Below are 17734 nucleotides of genomic sequence, written 5' to 3' on the forward strand. Positions count from 1 at the left end.
GTGGCTGCAGCCCGCGGCCTGTCCTGTCCTGCTCTGCAGCAGGCATCTCTTGGGTTTGGCTGCTTTGCCAGATTGAAATGTGTTTCTCTCAGATCTTCCCGCCTGTTCTCACATGTTTCTTATTCTCTTAAGTCAGTTAAACTTTGCCCAACTGTAGGGGTGGGTAAAGAATGAGGTTATTTTCTGCTATGACATATTTAAGCTGAAGCTTCCCAAGACATCACAGTTGTTTCAAGACCTGACACTTCACTGTGAGCACCAGCCTGCCACCCTCTCTCCTGGAGCTCCGTGACAGACTGTCACCGTAGAGCCCGGGACTGAGTTGGTGCCTCGAGTCGTGGAACGTCTTCAGGTTGTGAGGCGGGGGCTGTTGGCAGGGTGCGCTGAGGACCCGTGGGAGGCCGCCAAACCCCCAGGGGTGACGCGGGCCAGAGCCCCCGCCATCAGACCTCCACACGACTACTTTCCTAGCGGATGTTCACATAAGCAGTCCTAACGGTAGTTAAAAGTTAGGGAAAAGGTGGCATTTTTTCATTTTTTTTCTTCACAGTAAGTTATAAGCAGCTCATTCTCTGTCCTTACCAACGTTCAGGATGCCACGACTGATGCGGGGATGCCGTGAGATTTGGGGAGTAAGGGGCTCAGGTGTCAGCCTGTTGCTGGGATCCTGTGGGTGCTGTGGATCCCTGCCCACCGGGCCACATTCTGGGCACAGGGCACCGTGGCTCTGGGTTCTCGTGGGACTCGGGGTTCACATGAGTCTCTTGCGTTCTCACGGGGACTTGAGGTGCCTGTGAGACTCGGGGGTTTCCTCAGGACTCAGGCTTCCCGCGAAATTTCGGGTTCCACAGGGGATTTGGGATTCCCTTGGGACTCAGGGTTCACGTGGGACTTGGCGTTCTCGCGAGACTCTGGGTCCCGGGGGTTGGGGGGGGGGGTGGACGCAGAGTTCACGCGAGATGTGGAGTTCCCGTGAGAATTGGGGTTCTTTTGAGATCTGGGGTTTCCTCGGGACTCGGGGTTCCCGCGAGACTCAGGGTTCGCGGCGCTGTGGAGTCGGCTGTTCTCCCTGAGGTGAGTGCCCGGAACCCCAAGGGGCGTCTTGTAGCAGCGTTTGGTGCGCCTTCTAGTTTAAACGGGCAGGAGAGGCCAGTCAGCCTTGAGCGCAAGGAGCTGTGGAGGGGGGCGTTCGCGGCAGGGCCCGCTGTGTGCGTGCGCCTCCCCTAGGACGGCTGCGGTCAGCAGCGGGGTGTCCCGCAGCGCTGCCCTGGGAGGCCGGCTCCTGTGCGGCCCACAGCCCTGGGGGGCCTCCCCGCCATGGCCGTCGCTCCCACCTCAGGAGCCCCCAGGTGTCGTGCCGCCTCTGGAGCGGCGAGGGGACCTGGGGCCGGGCGTGAGCGGCTGCTCAGGGTCACCTGTAGCCTCCCTTCCCCTTCTCGGGGCCCGGGCCCGGGCCCTGGCGTGGGGGCTTAGCCAGCCGGACTCTTAAGCCGCGTGGGACCCCGAGGACCAGGCGGCAGGCTCGGCTGGGCCGAGGAGACCTGCGGTGCGCCTGCTGCCCTGCTGGCGCTTCGTGTCCGCCCAGTGCTGGCTCCCCGCCGAGCACAGAGGCCCGGCCATTAGAGCAGAGGAGGAGCTGGAAGGGGGGGTCGTCTTGCAGAATTAAGACTTCCTGGCTGCTTTTCCAAATCCTGCTCGAGTGGCTGTGGATGCAGAGTTCTCATCTTGCCTCTGACTGTTTGGGCTCCTCGCGGGAGGTCTGGGCCTCATTCCTCTTTGTAACCTGCTTTCTCTGATCATTGGGGCATCTGGCCTTCTGGCTCCTGGTACACTAGTTATTCAAGAATAGCTCTTCCTTCGCCAAGTACTCAGATGTTCTCTGAATTGCCAGAAGAGGGTTAAACAGCATAACCTGCTCCAACTAACACCTTGGAATGGAGCTTCGCCCATCTTTCACCCAAAGCCCCCTGAGAGGAGGGGCCCTGGGGGCAGTGGCTGGTGCTTCCTGGGTCTGGGAACCCAGCAAGTGGGAAACATCTTTGAAGTCTCCTTTTTCACCCTAAGAAAAATGTGGTTTTCGTGCATCATTCTCATTTCGGTGTTAAGTTTTTCTTCCCTGAAATTAATCAGCTAGGCAGGTGTACAGTGTTTCACTTGTAGGCTTGTGTGTGTAGGCCCCCCTGTGTACCCGGAGAGCGTGTACACTCAGATGTGAACATGCTGTGACCTCAGCCTCTCACTTCACTGCAAGTCTGTGTAGATTTGAGTCTGGTCTGCAGTGCTTTGGTTAGTAGGAAAGCTTTGTAGGGAACATTTTTAATGGTTGTCGCTGATACACTTCTGAAAAGACCTTTATTGTTCTCTCTGTAGATTGTTCTGGTATCATGGACCGAGTTTTGGCAAGATGCAGAGGTATTTTAGCTGAACTGTTACAATGGATATGTGTGCAGTGATTGTCACTTTGGTATTGCACCTGGAAATATTTTTCAAAAATGCTTGAAGTTCCAAGAAATTTCTGGAGTAGTTTGTTAAGCTGTACATGTGTTAGTTTTATGCACTTTCTCTGTGGTCTGTTTCTTTTACACACACATACACACACAAACGAGTTTGTATTCCAAGTGCTCCCTAATTCCTGTGTATTTGCACAGATTCACAAGTTTCTTTTACACACACACACACACACACACACACACACACGAGTTTATATTCCAACTGCTCCCTAACCAATTCCTATTTGCACAAATTCACAACAGCCTTTGAGCTTCAGAACAGAAAAGCAGTTACCTTCCTGCATGGTGTATCCCTTAGTTTGCTAACAAGAACAAAAATGAAAACTTTAGAAAGGAAAACTGAGTTTTAAGTATAGTTTAAAAGTGTAGGATGGTGCCTCTTTTTATTCTAGAAATGGTGGTTTTAAAGACCAGTGAGCAAATTTCCTAAACATCCCTCTAACACAGCAGCTCTGACAGGCAGGCATTTTCTCAGCTGTTTTTATAACATGCCGCTTGTAGTGGGTTGTTGAGATGACTGGTGACGCTTATTCAACAAGAAGCACCTGTGGCTGATGCTGTGGGGCTAAGATCCGCCCCGGCCCTGACTTCCCAACCCTTGTTGTGACGAGTATTCTTCAAGACCAAAGTGTGGTTAATCAGGATGGTGCTCTGCCATGCAGGGCCGGCTCCAGTGATGAAAATGAAAAAAAGCACAGATCACATGTTCTGAAAGTCTGTATAAGCTGGGAACAGGCAGAGCTCAGTATTTGTGGGACCCCCACACCAGCAGGTTTCATTTGAAAGCCTAGCCGTGTATCTGTAATGCAGAACCTTTCATGTCAGGGCCATAGCAGAAGGCTTTGGGGTGATTTTTTTTTTAATTATGAAGATAAACTTTATTTTTTAGAGCAGTTTCAGGTTCACAGCAAAGTTGAGCAGAAGGTGCAGGGAGTTCCCATACGCCCCTGTCCCTCCTCACCATCACCCCCAACACACACATTGATGCGTTTGTCCATTGTTCATGTCAGGGTTCACTCTGGGTCTGGTGCTCCCCACGGGTTTGGACAGCTGTGTTCAGTGTAATGTCACGCAGCCTCCAGAACGGTTTCCCCACCCCGGAAGTCTGTGTTCTGCTCTTCCTCCCTCTCTCCCCAGCCCTGGGAACCACTGGTGGTGTCACTGTCCCCACATGATTGGAATCACAGGGCGCGCAGTCCTTTCAGGAGGCTTTTCTGTCTTCTTTCGCTTAGCAACATCCGTTTAAGTCCCTCTGTGCCTCTCCATGGCTTGAAGCCACATTTCTTTGCCACAGTGACTAATAGTCCCTGGTCTTGGGCAGCACTTCAGCCGCTCACTAAGCCAGGAACGTGTTGATCGCTTCCAGGTTTTAGCATTGTGAATAAAGCGGCCATAAACATCCATTTGCAGGCTTTTGTATAGACGCGAAGTGATGTTTTTGCACAACTTTTGGATCTGTTCTAAATTTGATATACCAGGTGGCAGTGCCAGTATTTTGTTTGGTAAAATCATTTCAACCAAATTGAAGCCTTCTTCTTGGTTGTTAGGGCATAATTGAGCCGTATTTTGACTCTTTTGGTGGAAAGTGACCCGGTGAAATTCCACGGTGGAGACCCCCGCCTGGTGGCACTGTGAGCTGGGTCTTAGCCACCGGCCTGGGTTTTTCTCTGGTGTTTTCTTTCTTGACTCACACACCTGGCGGGGACCAGTCCTGTCCACTTTCTTCTTCACCCCCTTTGGCCAGGCTTATTAAGAGGTGATCAGTAGGGGGTTTTCTCTCTTTTTCTCTCTTGTAGGGGTTCTACATGTTTTTTTCCTAGTTAAAAGAATCCCTCACACCTGATTGTTAGGTGGGCTGATCTTGAGTAACGAGGACAAAGGTGCTTCCCTGATGCCTTTTTTCTCGTCCTCTGTTCAGCAGGGTGATTGTAAAACTGGCCATCTTTTCGTGATGGCTTTGTTGATGTCAGAAGGAACTGGAGCTGGGTTGCGCCCCTTTCCTACATCAGTTCTCAGTGCCAGCGGGCTCCCACTTCACACGCATAGCAGATGGAAAGGCCGGGAGGCCTGAGATGCGGCTCCTGGGGCGGCCTGGGCTCACCTGTGGGCTGAGCACTGGCTCGGGGGCAGCCTCAGGAGCACGTCTGAGCTCCATGTTTGTGCACTGCGAGGAAGAAGGCAGGCAAGGTTTCTTTTCCTAGCCTCTCTCTGGTCGTTTTCATTGTGCAGGATACCGATACTAGAAATGATTAAAAGTGGAAGGTAGAGGACTGTGAAGATGGTTCTGGAAGGACAGTGTTTAAACAGGCGTGGCCGGCCTGGAATGCTACAAGCAGAGGAGGAGGGAGACAGCTTGTTACTGGGTTTCTTGCTTTTGATATAGTGGGAACCCGGCCGCTGGCGCCAACTGCTTAATTCAGAACATTAAATACCATTCATGTTGAAAGGGAGATGAAACGAAATTCACTTAGTTTTTTCAGAGGTCTCCAAATAGCCATGAAAAATCAATTTTTTTCTGCCACCAATTAATGTCAGCCACTCTGTGGCTTTAGGTGGCTGCCATGATGATGCAAGGAGCTGGGCCTGCCAGGCCTCCAGGCTGGGGTCACAGGCTTGTGCTTCATGGGAGTGGAAGGCGGGGCTGGCTGGCTGGCTGGCTGCTTAACCCCTTCTGTGTCCTAAATGTGGCCTGTGGTGCTGTCCCCCTGAAAGGGTGTGGGCCTGGTTCTACCTGCGGCTGGGGGACTCCATTAAGGAAGTCAGGTTTCCCACCATGTGAGCAGGCCCCTTGTGGCTCTTGGAAAATATTCAAAGAGCTGGCTTGTCACAGCCTCCACAGGACCCTGTAGCCTAGCTCTCAGATCACATGCGTGTGGGTTTGGCGCATTGGAAACTGATGGTGGGCTTTGGGTGGTGGGTTTCCTCCTGTCCTCCCACGGGGCTCCCCAGGCCTCCACTTGGCTGCTTCCGGAAGAAGGGCCTGCAGATCGCCGTTGCCAGCACAAGCCCCTGGTTTCCTCAGCTGTAAAGCTGTTGTTCAGGAGTAACGATGGGTGGGTGGTACAACTTTCCCTCCTCTTTCTGGCTTGGAAACCGGCATGGCCTACTGTGACTGGAGCAGATTCTGTTATGAACACATCGTAACCCTGTGGGGTGGCTACAGCATCCCAGACACCACACGCCCCTCCCCTGCTCAGGAGGCTCTTGGGTCCTCGGTGCTTCCGTTTGTCCCCCTGCTCCTGTCCCCACAGGAGCTACTGCCGTGGGCTCCCTCTGACGTGGGTCCTTGCCGTCCCGTGTCTGCTGCCTCCCGAGCTCCCAGCCACGCTGTGCTCCCTCTGGCTCAGGGCCTTAGCACGGCAGACCTGCCTGCCAGGAATGCCCCCTCCTTCACCCCTCCCTCAGAAAAGGTGACTCGTCTTTTTGTGTAGGCACTCTTCCAGGAAGCCTCTGGCCCTCAGACCCCAGCCTGTCTTTAATCCTGGAGTTCTCCTTCTGAGTTCTCACATCAAGTATACTTGACTGATTTGGATAATTAGCTCATTTATTCAACAGTTATTTGCTGAGCACCTATGATGCATTCTAAGTGTTAGTATACAGCGTCAGCTCCCTTGGTGGCTCAGACGGTAAAGAATCTGCCTGCAATGTAGGAAACCCAAGGTTCGATCCCTGGGTTGGGAAGATCTCCTGGAGAAGGAAATGGCAATCCACTCAAGTATTCTTGCCTGGAGAATTCCATGGGCAGAGAAGCCTGGAGGGTTACAGTCCACAGAGTCGCAAAGAGTCGGCTATGAATGAGAGACTACACTTTCACTTTTCAAGTTGAAACAGGAAATCCTCACAACCTTGGCTTGAAACAAACAGCTCTCTCTTCCTCACACAAGGAGAAGTCCAGCCACAGACAGCACTGGTGTGGTAGGGGCTGCAGCGTCGGGGCCAGGGGCTCTCCAGCCCGTTGCCTTTGCTTCATGTTTATCGAAGGCTGCCACGGCTCCAGGCATCACATGTGCAGTGTCAAGAAAGGGAGAAAGGGGAGGAGATGGTGCTGGCCATGTAAAAACTTTTTTAAAGTTAAAACAAGACCCCTCAGCAGACTTCTCCTTATTCATTGGCCAGAGTTGTCACATAACATTTGCTACCTGTATTGGAGCTTACATTCTGTGAAGGCAACATATGGCAAATAAAATAAATCTAGTATAATTTTACATGACACAAGTGCTATAAAGGAAAAAGATGGAAAGGATGGATGAAGGAGATGGACTGTTTTAGGAAGATTTCTCTGAGACAGTGGCGTTTGAGCAGGACTGTGAACTAAGAGACTGAGGCCACTATGCCAGAATGTGAAGGGAAGGCGTTTCAGGCAGCATGAGTGGCAGGTGCAAAGGTGCTGAGGCAAGAGCCATGTCTGTGTGTGCAAGGCGCGGTAGACGTGGAGTGGATCGGGTTCGCCAGCCAGAGGTGAGGTCAGGCAGGAAGGGAGGGCCCCAAGGTGTTGGGGGGCTGTGCAGGCCTCATGTGTAGGAACTAGTGATGGGAAAGGAGATGTGATTTCTTTCTTGGATCTTTGTTTTATCCAACTTTTTTTTTGAGATCTGGTTGTTTTGGCTCTGCTGGGTCTTCACTGCTGCGCACGGACTTTCTCTGGCTGTGGCGGGTGGGGCTCCTCTCTCCTGGCGGTGGCTTCTCTCGTTGCAGAGCGCAGCCTCTGGGTGTCTGGGCATCAGCAGTCGTGAAGCCCAGGCTCCAGAGCGCAGGCTGAATCGTGTCCTGGACCAGGGATCAAACTGGTGTCCCTTGTGTTGCAAGGCAGATTCTTAACCACTGGACTACCAGGGAAGGACACCCCCCCCCCCCCATTTTTTTGTAAGTCAGAAACAATTTCATACCCCAGAGTTTTTATTTTACAAAGAAAAGTAGTAACAGTCCTTTGTTTTATGGCTGTGAGATTGAGACAGTGATAAATGTAGAGCATCTGCTGACATCATCTGTATATTATGTTGAATTTTAATACAATTTTTATCCTTGTAAAAGAATTTCAAGTTTACTGTAGAAAACTCAGAACATGCAAGTAAGAGATGCAGGTGGATACTTTAAATCATTCTACCGTATCTATATGGATAGCCTAAAATACGCTTTTACTTCAGAGCACTTTTGGATCTAGCTGCAAAGATCGTTTGGCAGGATTTGCCCTCTGTGGGCAGTCTTCCTCCCCCGGTAGACCCCGTTTGTCTCACTCCAGTTGTGCGCCCCTGCGCCTGGGGGCTCGTGCGTAAGGGCACCCGAGTACTGTTGAACATTCACTGTTAACCCTTACTCACAGTGCTTTATGCAGGCTGCCTTCTCTCCCACACGGGTTGAGCTCATTGTCAGGCCTTGAACTGTCTCCATGGTCTCCACCGCAACTCCCAACCTCTGTGCTCAACCATTCTTTACACAGCGGCCAGAGGATGTCTTTGAAAAGGCCAACCCAGTGGATTTGTCCCTAGTGTAAAGCTCTGGGGCACCTCAGGGACAAAGCGAGGCTAGACGCTGACCCACGGAGGCCACGTGTCTGCCCGCGGTTCTCTCTGCAGGGGCTGGGCCTCCTCCCTGGCCCCCAGCTCTGCTGCTGGGCTCTCCACCTGGCCTGCTTCCCACGCGCGCCTTCTCGCCTGGCCGGCTCCTTGTTGTGATTCTGGTCTCTGCGTAGATGTCGCTTTCTCCAGACCTTCTCAGCTGTTCCCCTGCAGCAGGTGGCCCTGCTCCCCTGGGGCAGCCACCCTCCCCACCTGGCAGCAGCCTGGCCATGAGTCCTGCCTGGCTGCCAGAAACCTGCTTGGCCCTAGGCTTGGTGCTTGGGCCGTGAATGTTGGAGAGTCCGCAGTGAGCAGCGTGTTTCCTGGGTCTCATTCCCTTTGCAGCTCGCTTGTTGGGGTCACAGTCATGGTCTTCTCTGGGCTGGCGTCTGTTGGTGGGATTCCATCTCAGAGCTGGAGGTGGGTTGGCCTCCGTGGCCTGGGGGCGTTGCTGTGGGGTGTTGGGCAGGTCTGTCGTGCTCACAGGGCTCAGGATTTCCTCAGCTTCTTTGTACCACCATGTGCGTGGCAGCCCCGTGTGTGTCTGGCATTGTTGTTTTCCAGACGGCGCCTCCCACCAGCCTGTGTTGAGACGCCCTGGCTCCCTGACGCGTTCGCCTGCTATTGAAACCGCGCCCTTCTTGCTGCCTGGTTCCAGCCTCTGAGGGTCCCTCCTGGTGTCTGTGACGCCCCTGTCTCTCCTGCTGGCTTCCCCCCACCCCTCTGCCAGGCCTGCCAGCTCCACGGGACCTTACAGCACGCCTGCTATTTCAGCCTGGGCTTCTCTTCAACACACACTCCACGCCAAATGGCCCAGCGCTTCTGTCCTGGGGACACATTATCCATTACATAGTAGGATTCAGTATTCAGCTAATTTTTACTCTTGCTCACGGAAGGACTCTGTACGGAATGTCATGGTTGTCTACAGGAAAGGAAGTTTTGCACAGGCTTCTGTGGAGTCTCAAATGCCATTTCTGGCAGAGTTGGTATAAAATATTGTAAAAATTGCAGCTTTTCTTTTTCTGGCAAAGTAGCCATCGGTGGGTTATGGTTCATTATCTCTCACGAGCAGGGTGCTGCTAATGGGCCTGAAAGCCCAGAGGCGCTCCTGAAAGGACAGCCAGGCTGAGGCTGGAGGGGCTGGGCCGCGGGTACCAGGCCCAAGTCCTCGGGGAGTCCTCATGTTCAGGAACACTGAAGTAGGCTTTGATTTCCATCCTGTTTACCCAGTAAGGAAGTCGAAGGAGCTCACTCTCTCAGACTTCACATAACTACATGATCCGCTGCGTGGATATGGCTGGAAGTGACATGCCACTTGTTCAGAACTGAGACTTTGAACTTGCCAGTTATTCCTGTTAAGAATGAGCTACCCTTTGCTGGTTCTTGGCATGATTGTGGTTGGCCCCCCGCTCTGTGCAGGCTGGCGGAGCTGGTTCTGAGAGTGCAGAGGCAGCCGCGCGCGGGCTGGGAGTCGAGCCTCAGGTAGTGGTCCGGGGCCAGTGCGGTGTTGCGAGGTGTGTGCCGCTGCAGACCACGGGCAGCACGGCGGCTTCGGGCCAAGCTTTGGAGTCCTCATGGCCCCTCACAGGTGGAGGAGCTGGAGCGTGTGGCCATTACTCGGTTCAGAGGCAGCCCTTCCAGCTCAGGAAGCTGGCTGGCTGCCCTTTCCCTGCATTCCAGGTCAGTGGCCTCCGAAGTGCAGCCAGTCTGGGCTGTGCTCAGGAACCTGGCCTGACCTGCAAGGCCCTTCTCCCAGAGGAGTGAGGGGCCTGAGCTCTCTCGTCCTCCCAAGTAGGGGAATCCCTCGTGCCCCCACGCCCCAAGTCACCTTTGTTGCCTGCCCCTGGCTTGCTCTGCACACCTGGACGTGTCTCTCAAGCCTTTGCTTGGAGTAACGGTGAGGGTTGGGTGTGTGCCGAGCAGGACAGAGGTCTTTCCAAATGCAAGAGTACCTGGCCCACCCCATTCTTGGCTTTTCCCATCTTCTCCAGGGGGGCCCACAGAATACCCTGGTGAAGTTGGTGAAAACAGGATTACTCTTCCTATCTTATTGTTGAGAAGGTTGAGGCCTGGGAAGGGGAGTGGAAATTGCTGTTCGACCTTTCTCGTGGTTGGTGCTGTGCCAGTCTTCCTTTCTGTAGCAGTGCTGGTCCGTGTCCTTGAGGGGGGCCGACATGGAAAAAGCCCTCCTGGCAGCTGTCCTTCTTCCTGGACACTCGACACAGGTGCCACGGGCCTGGCCCCACGCCAGCTCTGAGCTCCTGCCTGGGCCTCGAGTCCCGGGACACGTGAGAGGGAGCCCGGGCAGCAGGGCGCTGACAGTGGCCGCAGCATCCTGTTCGCTGGCGGCGGTGCCCTTGGGGCCTGCCGCGTGCCTGCAGTCCCCGGCGCCCCCACAGGTGTATCCTGAGGCTTGGTGCTGCCTGTGGTTGGACGGTGGCCAGTCTTGGTTCCTACTGTTTTCTAAACTTCTTCCCAGAACTTCTGTGAGTCTTTCAGTAAGTTGCTTTTGTGCTTAAATTAGCCAGTACTGGTTTCTCATGCCTGGAAGCAAGAGTCCTGCCTGCGGAACAGCCTGACGGAGGCCAGTGCTGCTGAGCAGGACTGGGTAGAGGGCAGGGGTCGGTGAACAATTGGCGAGTACTTGCTTGGTAGAACAAAGCTGCTTTCTTCTTATCCCGCTAACGCACCTTTGAGCCTTGGGAGTGATGCTGGAGCACCGTGCGGTTTGGGGAACGCCACTTGACCTCTTCAAGGCATGGCTTGTTCTTCTGTCCTGGGCTCTTGGGAGGCAGAGGTGGCGATCAGCGTGGCCTTACATAGAGAAAGAGCAGCTGGCCAGGTGGCGGTGGTCAGGCTCTCTCTGGCCCCGTGGCTGCTGGCTCCTGCCCCACGTTTTGTGAATATGTGGTTATGTAACAGCTGAGGTCACTTACAGCCCCTCACATGCGCAGTGCCCTGTGTAAGCACCACCTGAGACGCCCTTGTGGCTGCCTTATGGCTGCGTCTGCTGGGTCAGCCTTGGGAGGAGAGGCTCCAGCATGTCTGCTGCTGCTGCGGCTGCTGTGCCAGCCTGCAGAGAGTAAGCATGTCTGCAGTTCCTGCGGCTCTTCAAGTTTTCTTCCAGCTTCCCCGCTCTCACCTGGCCTACCCTGGGTTCAGCGAACAGAGGTACAGCAAGAGACGTTAGGAGCAGGTGGCAGGCACAGGGAAGGGAGAAGAACCTGGGGCTAGAGCGGCGGAGGTGTGCTGCAGTTTCACAGTAGGGCAGACAGCAGGCTGCACGGTGTAGACTGGATGGTCGGGGAGGGGTAGTTTCTGGTGTCCACGCCCGGGGACTGGAGCCCTCGATGCGTGTGAGGAGCGCCTGTGGCTTAGGGCTGCAGGACAGCCAGTTGGCTCAGCCCCTGGAGCGTGAAGGCAGCCACGGCCAGCAGCCTGTAAATGGTGAGCATGGGTGTATCCCAATAAAGCTTTATTTACAAAAGCAGGTACTGGGCTGGGTTTGGCCCATGGGCTGCAGTTTGCTGGCCCTGCTGTGGCCCCTTCACGTCGTTAGCGTTTTAGCTGAGAGGTGGTTGGCCTGGGAAGAGCCCGAGGGTAATGAGTGCCGGGAGCCCTTCCTCAGGGAGGTGAGAGTTGGTGGGGGAGTCCTGGCGGGTGGGGTGGAAATGGAGGAGCTGACAGTGAGAGGTGAGTGCCTGCGGAGGTACAGCTGGCGGGGCGCACGGGGACGCATCGCCCAGGGCGAATCCGGGTCTGGGTGAGGGCAGGGGTGGGTGGAAGTGCTGTGTACAGGAGATTTTGTGCAAGGTTCCAGTTTTTGTCAAGTTCTTTTGGCTTGTTTTTGGGACACACAGGTCGAGAGAGCAGGTAAGCAGGTGAGCTCAGAGGGAGGCCTTGCCCTGGAGCTTGGTGTACCCTAGACCGCTGTGGCTGAGGGTGGCGCTCTGGAGAGAGGAGTGTTAGTAGAGGCGGGGCAGGGGTCCATGCGGGGAAGAAGCAGCCCAGCGCCGCTCCAGGCCAGGGGGGCTTCCCACAGCTCTCGCCTCTGGAGTCAAGAGGTTTTTTTTTTTTTTTTTTTTTTTTTTAATGTCAATTGGCCTAAACCATGGTCCTGGCTTCTTGCTGCTCTTAGTACAGCTTTTCTTTCTTGTAAACCTTTGCTGAGTTGACCAAAATTAACGTCCCTCAAAATTCACATGGATGATACATCATAGGATAGCTGTTGTACAGTTCTTTGGACAAGTTCTTCCTGACCCCCCTGATTGCCACTAGACCCCCCTCCGAAGCCCTTCTCCTGAAATGGAGAAGGTCATGCAAAACGTCAGAGACAGATCTTGTCCCCAGCTGTGTCCCTCCTGTTCTAAAAGGTGAGAATGGATGAAGGGCTGCCCTATTGCTAAAGTCCTTACATTTTGGATCCCTTTAAAAATTGAAAAGAGGGACTACCCTGACAATTTCCAGGTGGCTCAGATGGTAAAGTGTCTGCCTGCAATGTGGAGACCAGAGTTCAATCCCTGGGTCAGGAAAATCCCCTGGAGAAGGAAATGGCAACCCGCTGCAGTTTTCTTGCCTGGAGAATTCCATGGATGGAGGAGCCTGGTACTCTCCAGTCCATGGGGTCACAAAGAGTTGGATACGACTGAGCGACTTCAGTTTGTAGCTAAAATTTGTGTGCTTTCCAGAGCGAAAGCGCTGTGTTTCAGTGCGCATCTACCCGGCCAGCCACCTGTTAACACAGGGGCCGTTGTGTAAGAGTGGAGTTAAACTGCACTGTTTCTGTAAGTTCACTCCATAATGCTCTATTGTTAAATATACTTGATTCAAAATATCACATGGTTTGTCTTCAGTTGTCATTTAAAAAGTTGTTGGTAATTGTTTCATTTTAAATAGTTTTAGAGACTATTTAAGAGGAGCTTTAATTTCATCTTTGACTATGCATTGGTTAAAGATAACTGAGAAGAAAGGGAGATAGTAATTTAAGGAAACGGAAGGAGAATGCACTGCTGTTCTGTGTAATTACGGTAATTTTCTGTCTCCAAAGTAACTGTTATAAAAATGACACATTATAATTAAATTCAAAAACGGGGACGAAAGCTTCAGGAGGTGTCTCATGTCTTAAATAGCTGGGGCTTCTGTTTGCTTTAGGAGTGACCACACTCTTTCACATGGGCTCAGCTGCAGTGATTGTTCTCTTTAGGTTCTTGAGAAGATGGACGAGACCTGTGAAATGAAATACAGAGTGATGGACAGCCCTCTGGGGAAGCTGGAGATCTCTGGTTGTGAGCAGGGTCTGCATGGGATAAAGCTGCATGGCGGGAAGACCCCAGACACTAGGTGAGTGAGCGTCCTGTGTGACACCCACTACCTGGTATGTTTAGAGCGACAGAGAGAATATGGTTATTGCTTGTTCACCATTGACCACAGGGTAACACGAGCCACACGGTACAAATCACAGAAATTAGCATCTCGCTAGAAATGGTGGGGCCATGATTGTTACTTTCAGCATCTGTGCTTGTTGCCCAGGAACCTTCCACTTTTGATTAACCATAGCAGCATAACCTGTAATTAGAAGCCCCAAGACATATTAATGTGTACGTATACAGAGGTACCGTGAGCGTTGAACACTTTGATTCTTAAAGCAAGTAGGCTAGGGGGATCCCTCTGGAAATTTGGTGACAGGGAGCTGCTTGCCTAGTCTTGATTTTTAAATCGGGACCAGCCTTCACTGTTCATCAGCTTGCCAGGTGAGTTTTATTCCAGAGTCCTGGAATCGCTTAATCGGGAGCCCCACTGGGGCTCTTGGAAATGGTGTCTGATGTTGGCGCGTATGTGTGGCTGAGGGGAAGGGTGGAAAATCCCCTTTTCAGAGGAAGTTTAGCATGTTACCATTTCTAATGGAACTCCCTTCTCCCTTTTTTTGAATGCTCTCTGGTATTTTCTCTAATTGTAAAAACATAAAGTTAAAGCACTTTTTAATATTTTCTTGTGAAATGTAACATTCCATTTCCTTCATTCATTGATTGTGAATAGCAGTTGTATTAAAGTTGCAGTTCTTTTTATTTCTGACAGAAGAGGGGGAAAAACCACCCACTCCTCTGCCCTGTGTTGTCTTAACTGGCTAATAAACACAGTTCCAGGAACGTTAGATAAAGAAAATGCATAAGAAACATAAAAATTGATTTCAATGGACCCCTGTCAGAGACGGCCGTAATGAGCACAAGTGCAGTAATAAATATCAGTTTCCGCCGCCTCTGTCAAGATTTTTCCTGTAGAGCTGCATGTTGCAATCAATAGTCTTTTTTTAAGACCGAAAAATAAGCAAACCTTTGAACTGTATGAATACAGTCTTCTCTATTTTTATGAGAACCATCTGGCTGTAGTGCTCAGGAAATCACAGGCACCAAATACTTTGTAGAGAAAATGTCATTTTGTCTTTTAGCATGTTCATTGCACAGTAAATCACAGAAATTATGTGCTGAATTCTTTTTTATTTTTTTTTAAAGACACAGTGAATTTGGGGAAGAAAAGGTAGGAGGGAAAGCACCTCTTAAGGTGCCCCAAGTGCCGATTCCCAAGTGTGAGAGCAGAGCGAGGACGCGGCTTAGCTTTGCTTCTGCCCTCTGTGCTTGCTACATCGAGTCAGGATCAGGCTGCGCTGCAGAAAACAAGCTCCTCCACCAAGGGCTTCGTGAGATGCAGCCCATTTCTCTGGGGGAGAAGCACAGGGAGGTGGGCAGTAAGCTGAGTCTGCTGGGGGATGGTCCCTGGAGCCCGGCCCCCAGCTTTCCCCTCGGCATCTGCAGGCTGGGCTCTGGGTGCGAGGTGCCACAGCCCGCTCCTGGGAAGAGCAGGGAGATGAGGGGAGGCCCTCCCGTTCCAGAGCAGCCCTGGTTCCTGTCTTACTTCACTGGCCATGCCAGGCTGGAGCATGGCGGTGGTTGGGTGCTGGCTGAAGTTAAGGCTTCGGCATGGAGGTGATAGGTGTGTGTGTGGCGGGGACAAACCAGGGGTCTGTTACATGTGGTTAATTTCGAGGGAGGGGGAGTTCAGAATTAGAATAGCATAAAAATTATCTCTGTGAATACTGAGAATTAACAGTTTCATTTACAAAACCAAGGCAAAAATTGCATAATGTTGTAAAATCCATAGATTTTTAAGTCATAAAGTTCAGTGAGTTGTTGCAGATATGTAAAGCCATGCAGCCACCAACCCAAAGATAAAACACTCCAGGAGGTTCCCTCATGCCCCCTTTCAGTCAGCCCCTCCCGTTGGCCTCCAGTGTTCTGATTCCTGTCATGCTGGGTTAGTTCTGCCAGGTCTTGAAATTTGCATACATGGAGCCAACAACATATACTGCTTTTTTATTTGCTTCAGTGATGATGTCAAAGTTCACCCGCATTGTTTTGTGTATCAGTAAGTAGTTCATTCTCTTTTAAGAAGTAGTAGTTTGTTATATGAATATACCACAGCTTGTTTGTTCATTCTCATGTTGCTGGACAGCTGAATTGTCCAGTCTGGGGCTACTGTGAGTAAAACTGCCAAGAGAATTCTTGTTCAAGCCTCTTTATGGACAGATGTTTTCATTTCTCTTGAGTGAATTCCTAGGTGTGAATTGCATGGCTGGACTGCATGGCAAATGGATCTATAGCCTCCTGAGAAATTGCCAGCTTTCCCCAGTCACCACTGTTGCGTTCTTACCGGGGATGTAGGAGAGAGCGTGTCGTGCCCTCGTGTGTGGTGTGGATAGGTTTTAGAGGTTCAGTCATCCTGGTGGGTACGAAGTCTGCTTTCTCTCTGTGGTGACCTGCCCTTTCCCACTGGCTGATCTCTGAACACTGTTCTCAGTAAGTGTTCATTGTGAGGCGGGTCTCTTGTGTGTTTTTAACTGCTATTTTCAATTTGTAGTTCTGCTTACAATTTGGTGATCAGATATTTGTATTGACCATTTTTTCACATTTGGGGACATGTTTTTATTTTTCTACTAATGTCTTTAGTGAATAGTTTTTAATTTTGAGGAAGACCAACTATTTTTTCCTTTCTGTTCAGCATCTTTTGTGTCTCTAAGAAATATTTTCCTGCTCTGATTTCACATTTTCAGTTATTTGAAAAACGTAATTTTAGCTTTTCCTGTTTAGATAGGTATTCCATCATCTCGAATTAACTTGTGAGGTTCTCAATTTTTTGCAGGTTACTTAGTTGTCTCAGCATCATTTGCTGAAGGAGGGGAGTGGGGAACCAGTTCCTTTCTCCAGGGAATTGCCTTGGTGCTTTTGTTGACAGTCGGTCACATGACCATCCTTGTGTGGGTTCTGCATGTCTGGACAGTGTTTTGTTCCGCTGATCTTTTCATCTGCTCTGTGCCAGTGCTGTGCCGACTTGATGGAGCTCTGTGATAAGTCTTGATGGAGCTCTGTGATAAGTCTTTGCGTCTTCCAGCCACCACCCCCCCTTTTTTTTAAAGGCTGTCTTGGTTTCTAGGTTTCAGTTTCCCATATGACTTTAGAATCAAGGTGTCAGTTTCTCCGGAAATGCCTGCTGGGATTTTGATTGGAGTTCATTGAATCTGTGTATCAATTTTGGGAGGGTTGACATCTTAAATTGAATTTTCCAGTTCATGATTGTGGTTTATCTCTGCATTTGTTTAGATTCTATTTAATTTTTCTCAGTAATGTTTGGTAGTTTCCAGCTTGAAGATCTATGTGTATTTTGTAGAACTTATTTCTAAATACTTTGTTTTTGATGGTACTCTAAATCCACTTAATTTCTTTCTTTCTTTTCTTTTCTTTTTTTTTTTTTTTTTACTTTAAAACTACTGCTGCTGGTACATAACACTAAATTCACTTCTTAGTTCCAGGAATTCTTTTGCAGTTTCCTTAGGATTTTCTCTGTAGAAAATCATGATGTTTGTGAGGAAAGGTTCTTTGTTTCTTTCTTTCTGATCTTTTTCCTTCTGTTACTTTTGTTGCACTGACTGGAACCTCCAGTCTGACAGTGAATGAAAATCCTCGCAGTTGGCCTCCCTGGGTGCTCCCAGTCATGGGGGACAGCAGGGTGACTGCTGCCTGTGTTGTGCTGGCCCCCCTCCCTCTGAAAATGCTTCTTCAATCTGTTGAATTTTGTTAAACAGTTTTTGTGGATTTGTCAACATAATCATGTTTTTCTCTTTTGTTCTTTAAATGTGCAATAAGTTAATTTTAGAAGCCTATATCAACCTTGAAATTTTGCGCCACAATAATCCATGGCATAATCTTTTTTCCCTTACATAGAGCTGGTGTAGACTTGCTATTTTGGGACTTCCCTGGTGGTCCATTGGGTAAGAGTCTGTGGGCGAACTCAGGGGAGCCCGGTTCTCTGGTCCAGGAAGATCCCATGTGCTGTGGAGCAACTGAGCCCATGGGCCACAACTCCTGGAGCCCAGGCACGTGGGGCCTGCGAGCCTCAACGAGAGAGGCCGCCTCCGTGAGAAGCCACGTGCCCATCTAGAGAAGAGCCCGCGCGTGGCAACAGAAAGCCAGCACAGGCAAAAATAAATAATTGAAAGATAAATCTGCTGTTTAGTTTAGGATTTGTGTATTTTAAGTTTGTGAGGGGTGTTGTGTATAACGTTTTTTGGTGATGTCTTTATGAGATTTGGGCGTTTGGGTTTTTCTGTCTACATGAAGT

General features: G+C 50.9%; 1 protein-coding gene across 7 annotated transcripts in view; it reads left to right on the forward strand.

Annotated features, from left to right (window-relative positions):
• MGMT (O-6-methylguanine-DNA methyltransferase) overlaps positions 1-17734 on the forward strand; it is a 273109-nt gene that overhangs the window by 36794 nt on the left and 218581 nt on the right. For 4 of the 7 annotated variants that reach the window (XM_042238454.2, XM_060404831.1, XM_027960175.3 and 1 more), the window contains one exon: positions 13269-13405. In XM_042238454.2, the coding sequence (XP_042094388.1) occupies positions 13269-13405 (137 nt within the window). Of the gene's footprint in view, positions 1-224; positions 353-1017; positions 1075-9579; positions 11237-13268; positions 13406-17734 lie in introns of those variants that run through there. The other 3 variants (XM_060404832.1, XM_015103292.4, XM_042238453.2) reach the window with 3 other exon arrangements.

This window comes from Ovis aries, chromosome 22 (genome assembly GCF_016772045.2).
Source record: "Ovis aries strain OAR_USU_Benz2616 breed Rambouillet chromosome 22, ARS-UI_Ramb_v3.0, whole genome shotgun sequence".
NCBI classification, from domain to species: Eukaryota; Metazoa; Chordata; class Mammalia; order Artiodactyla; family Bovidae; genus Ovis; species Ovis aries.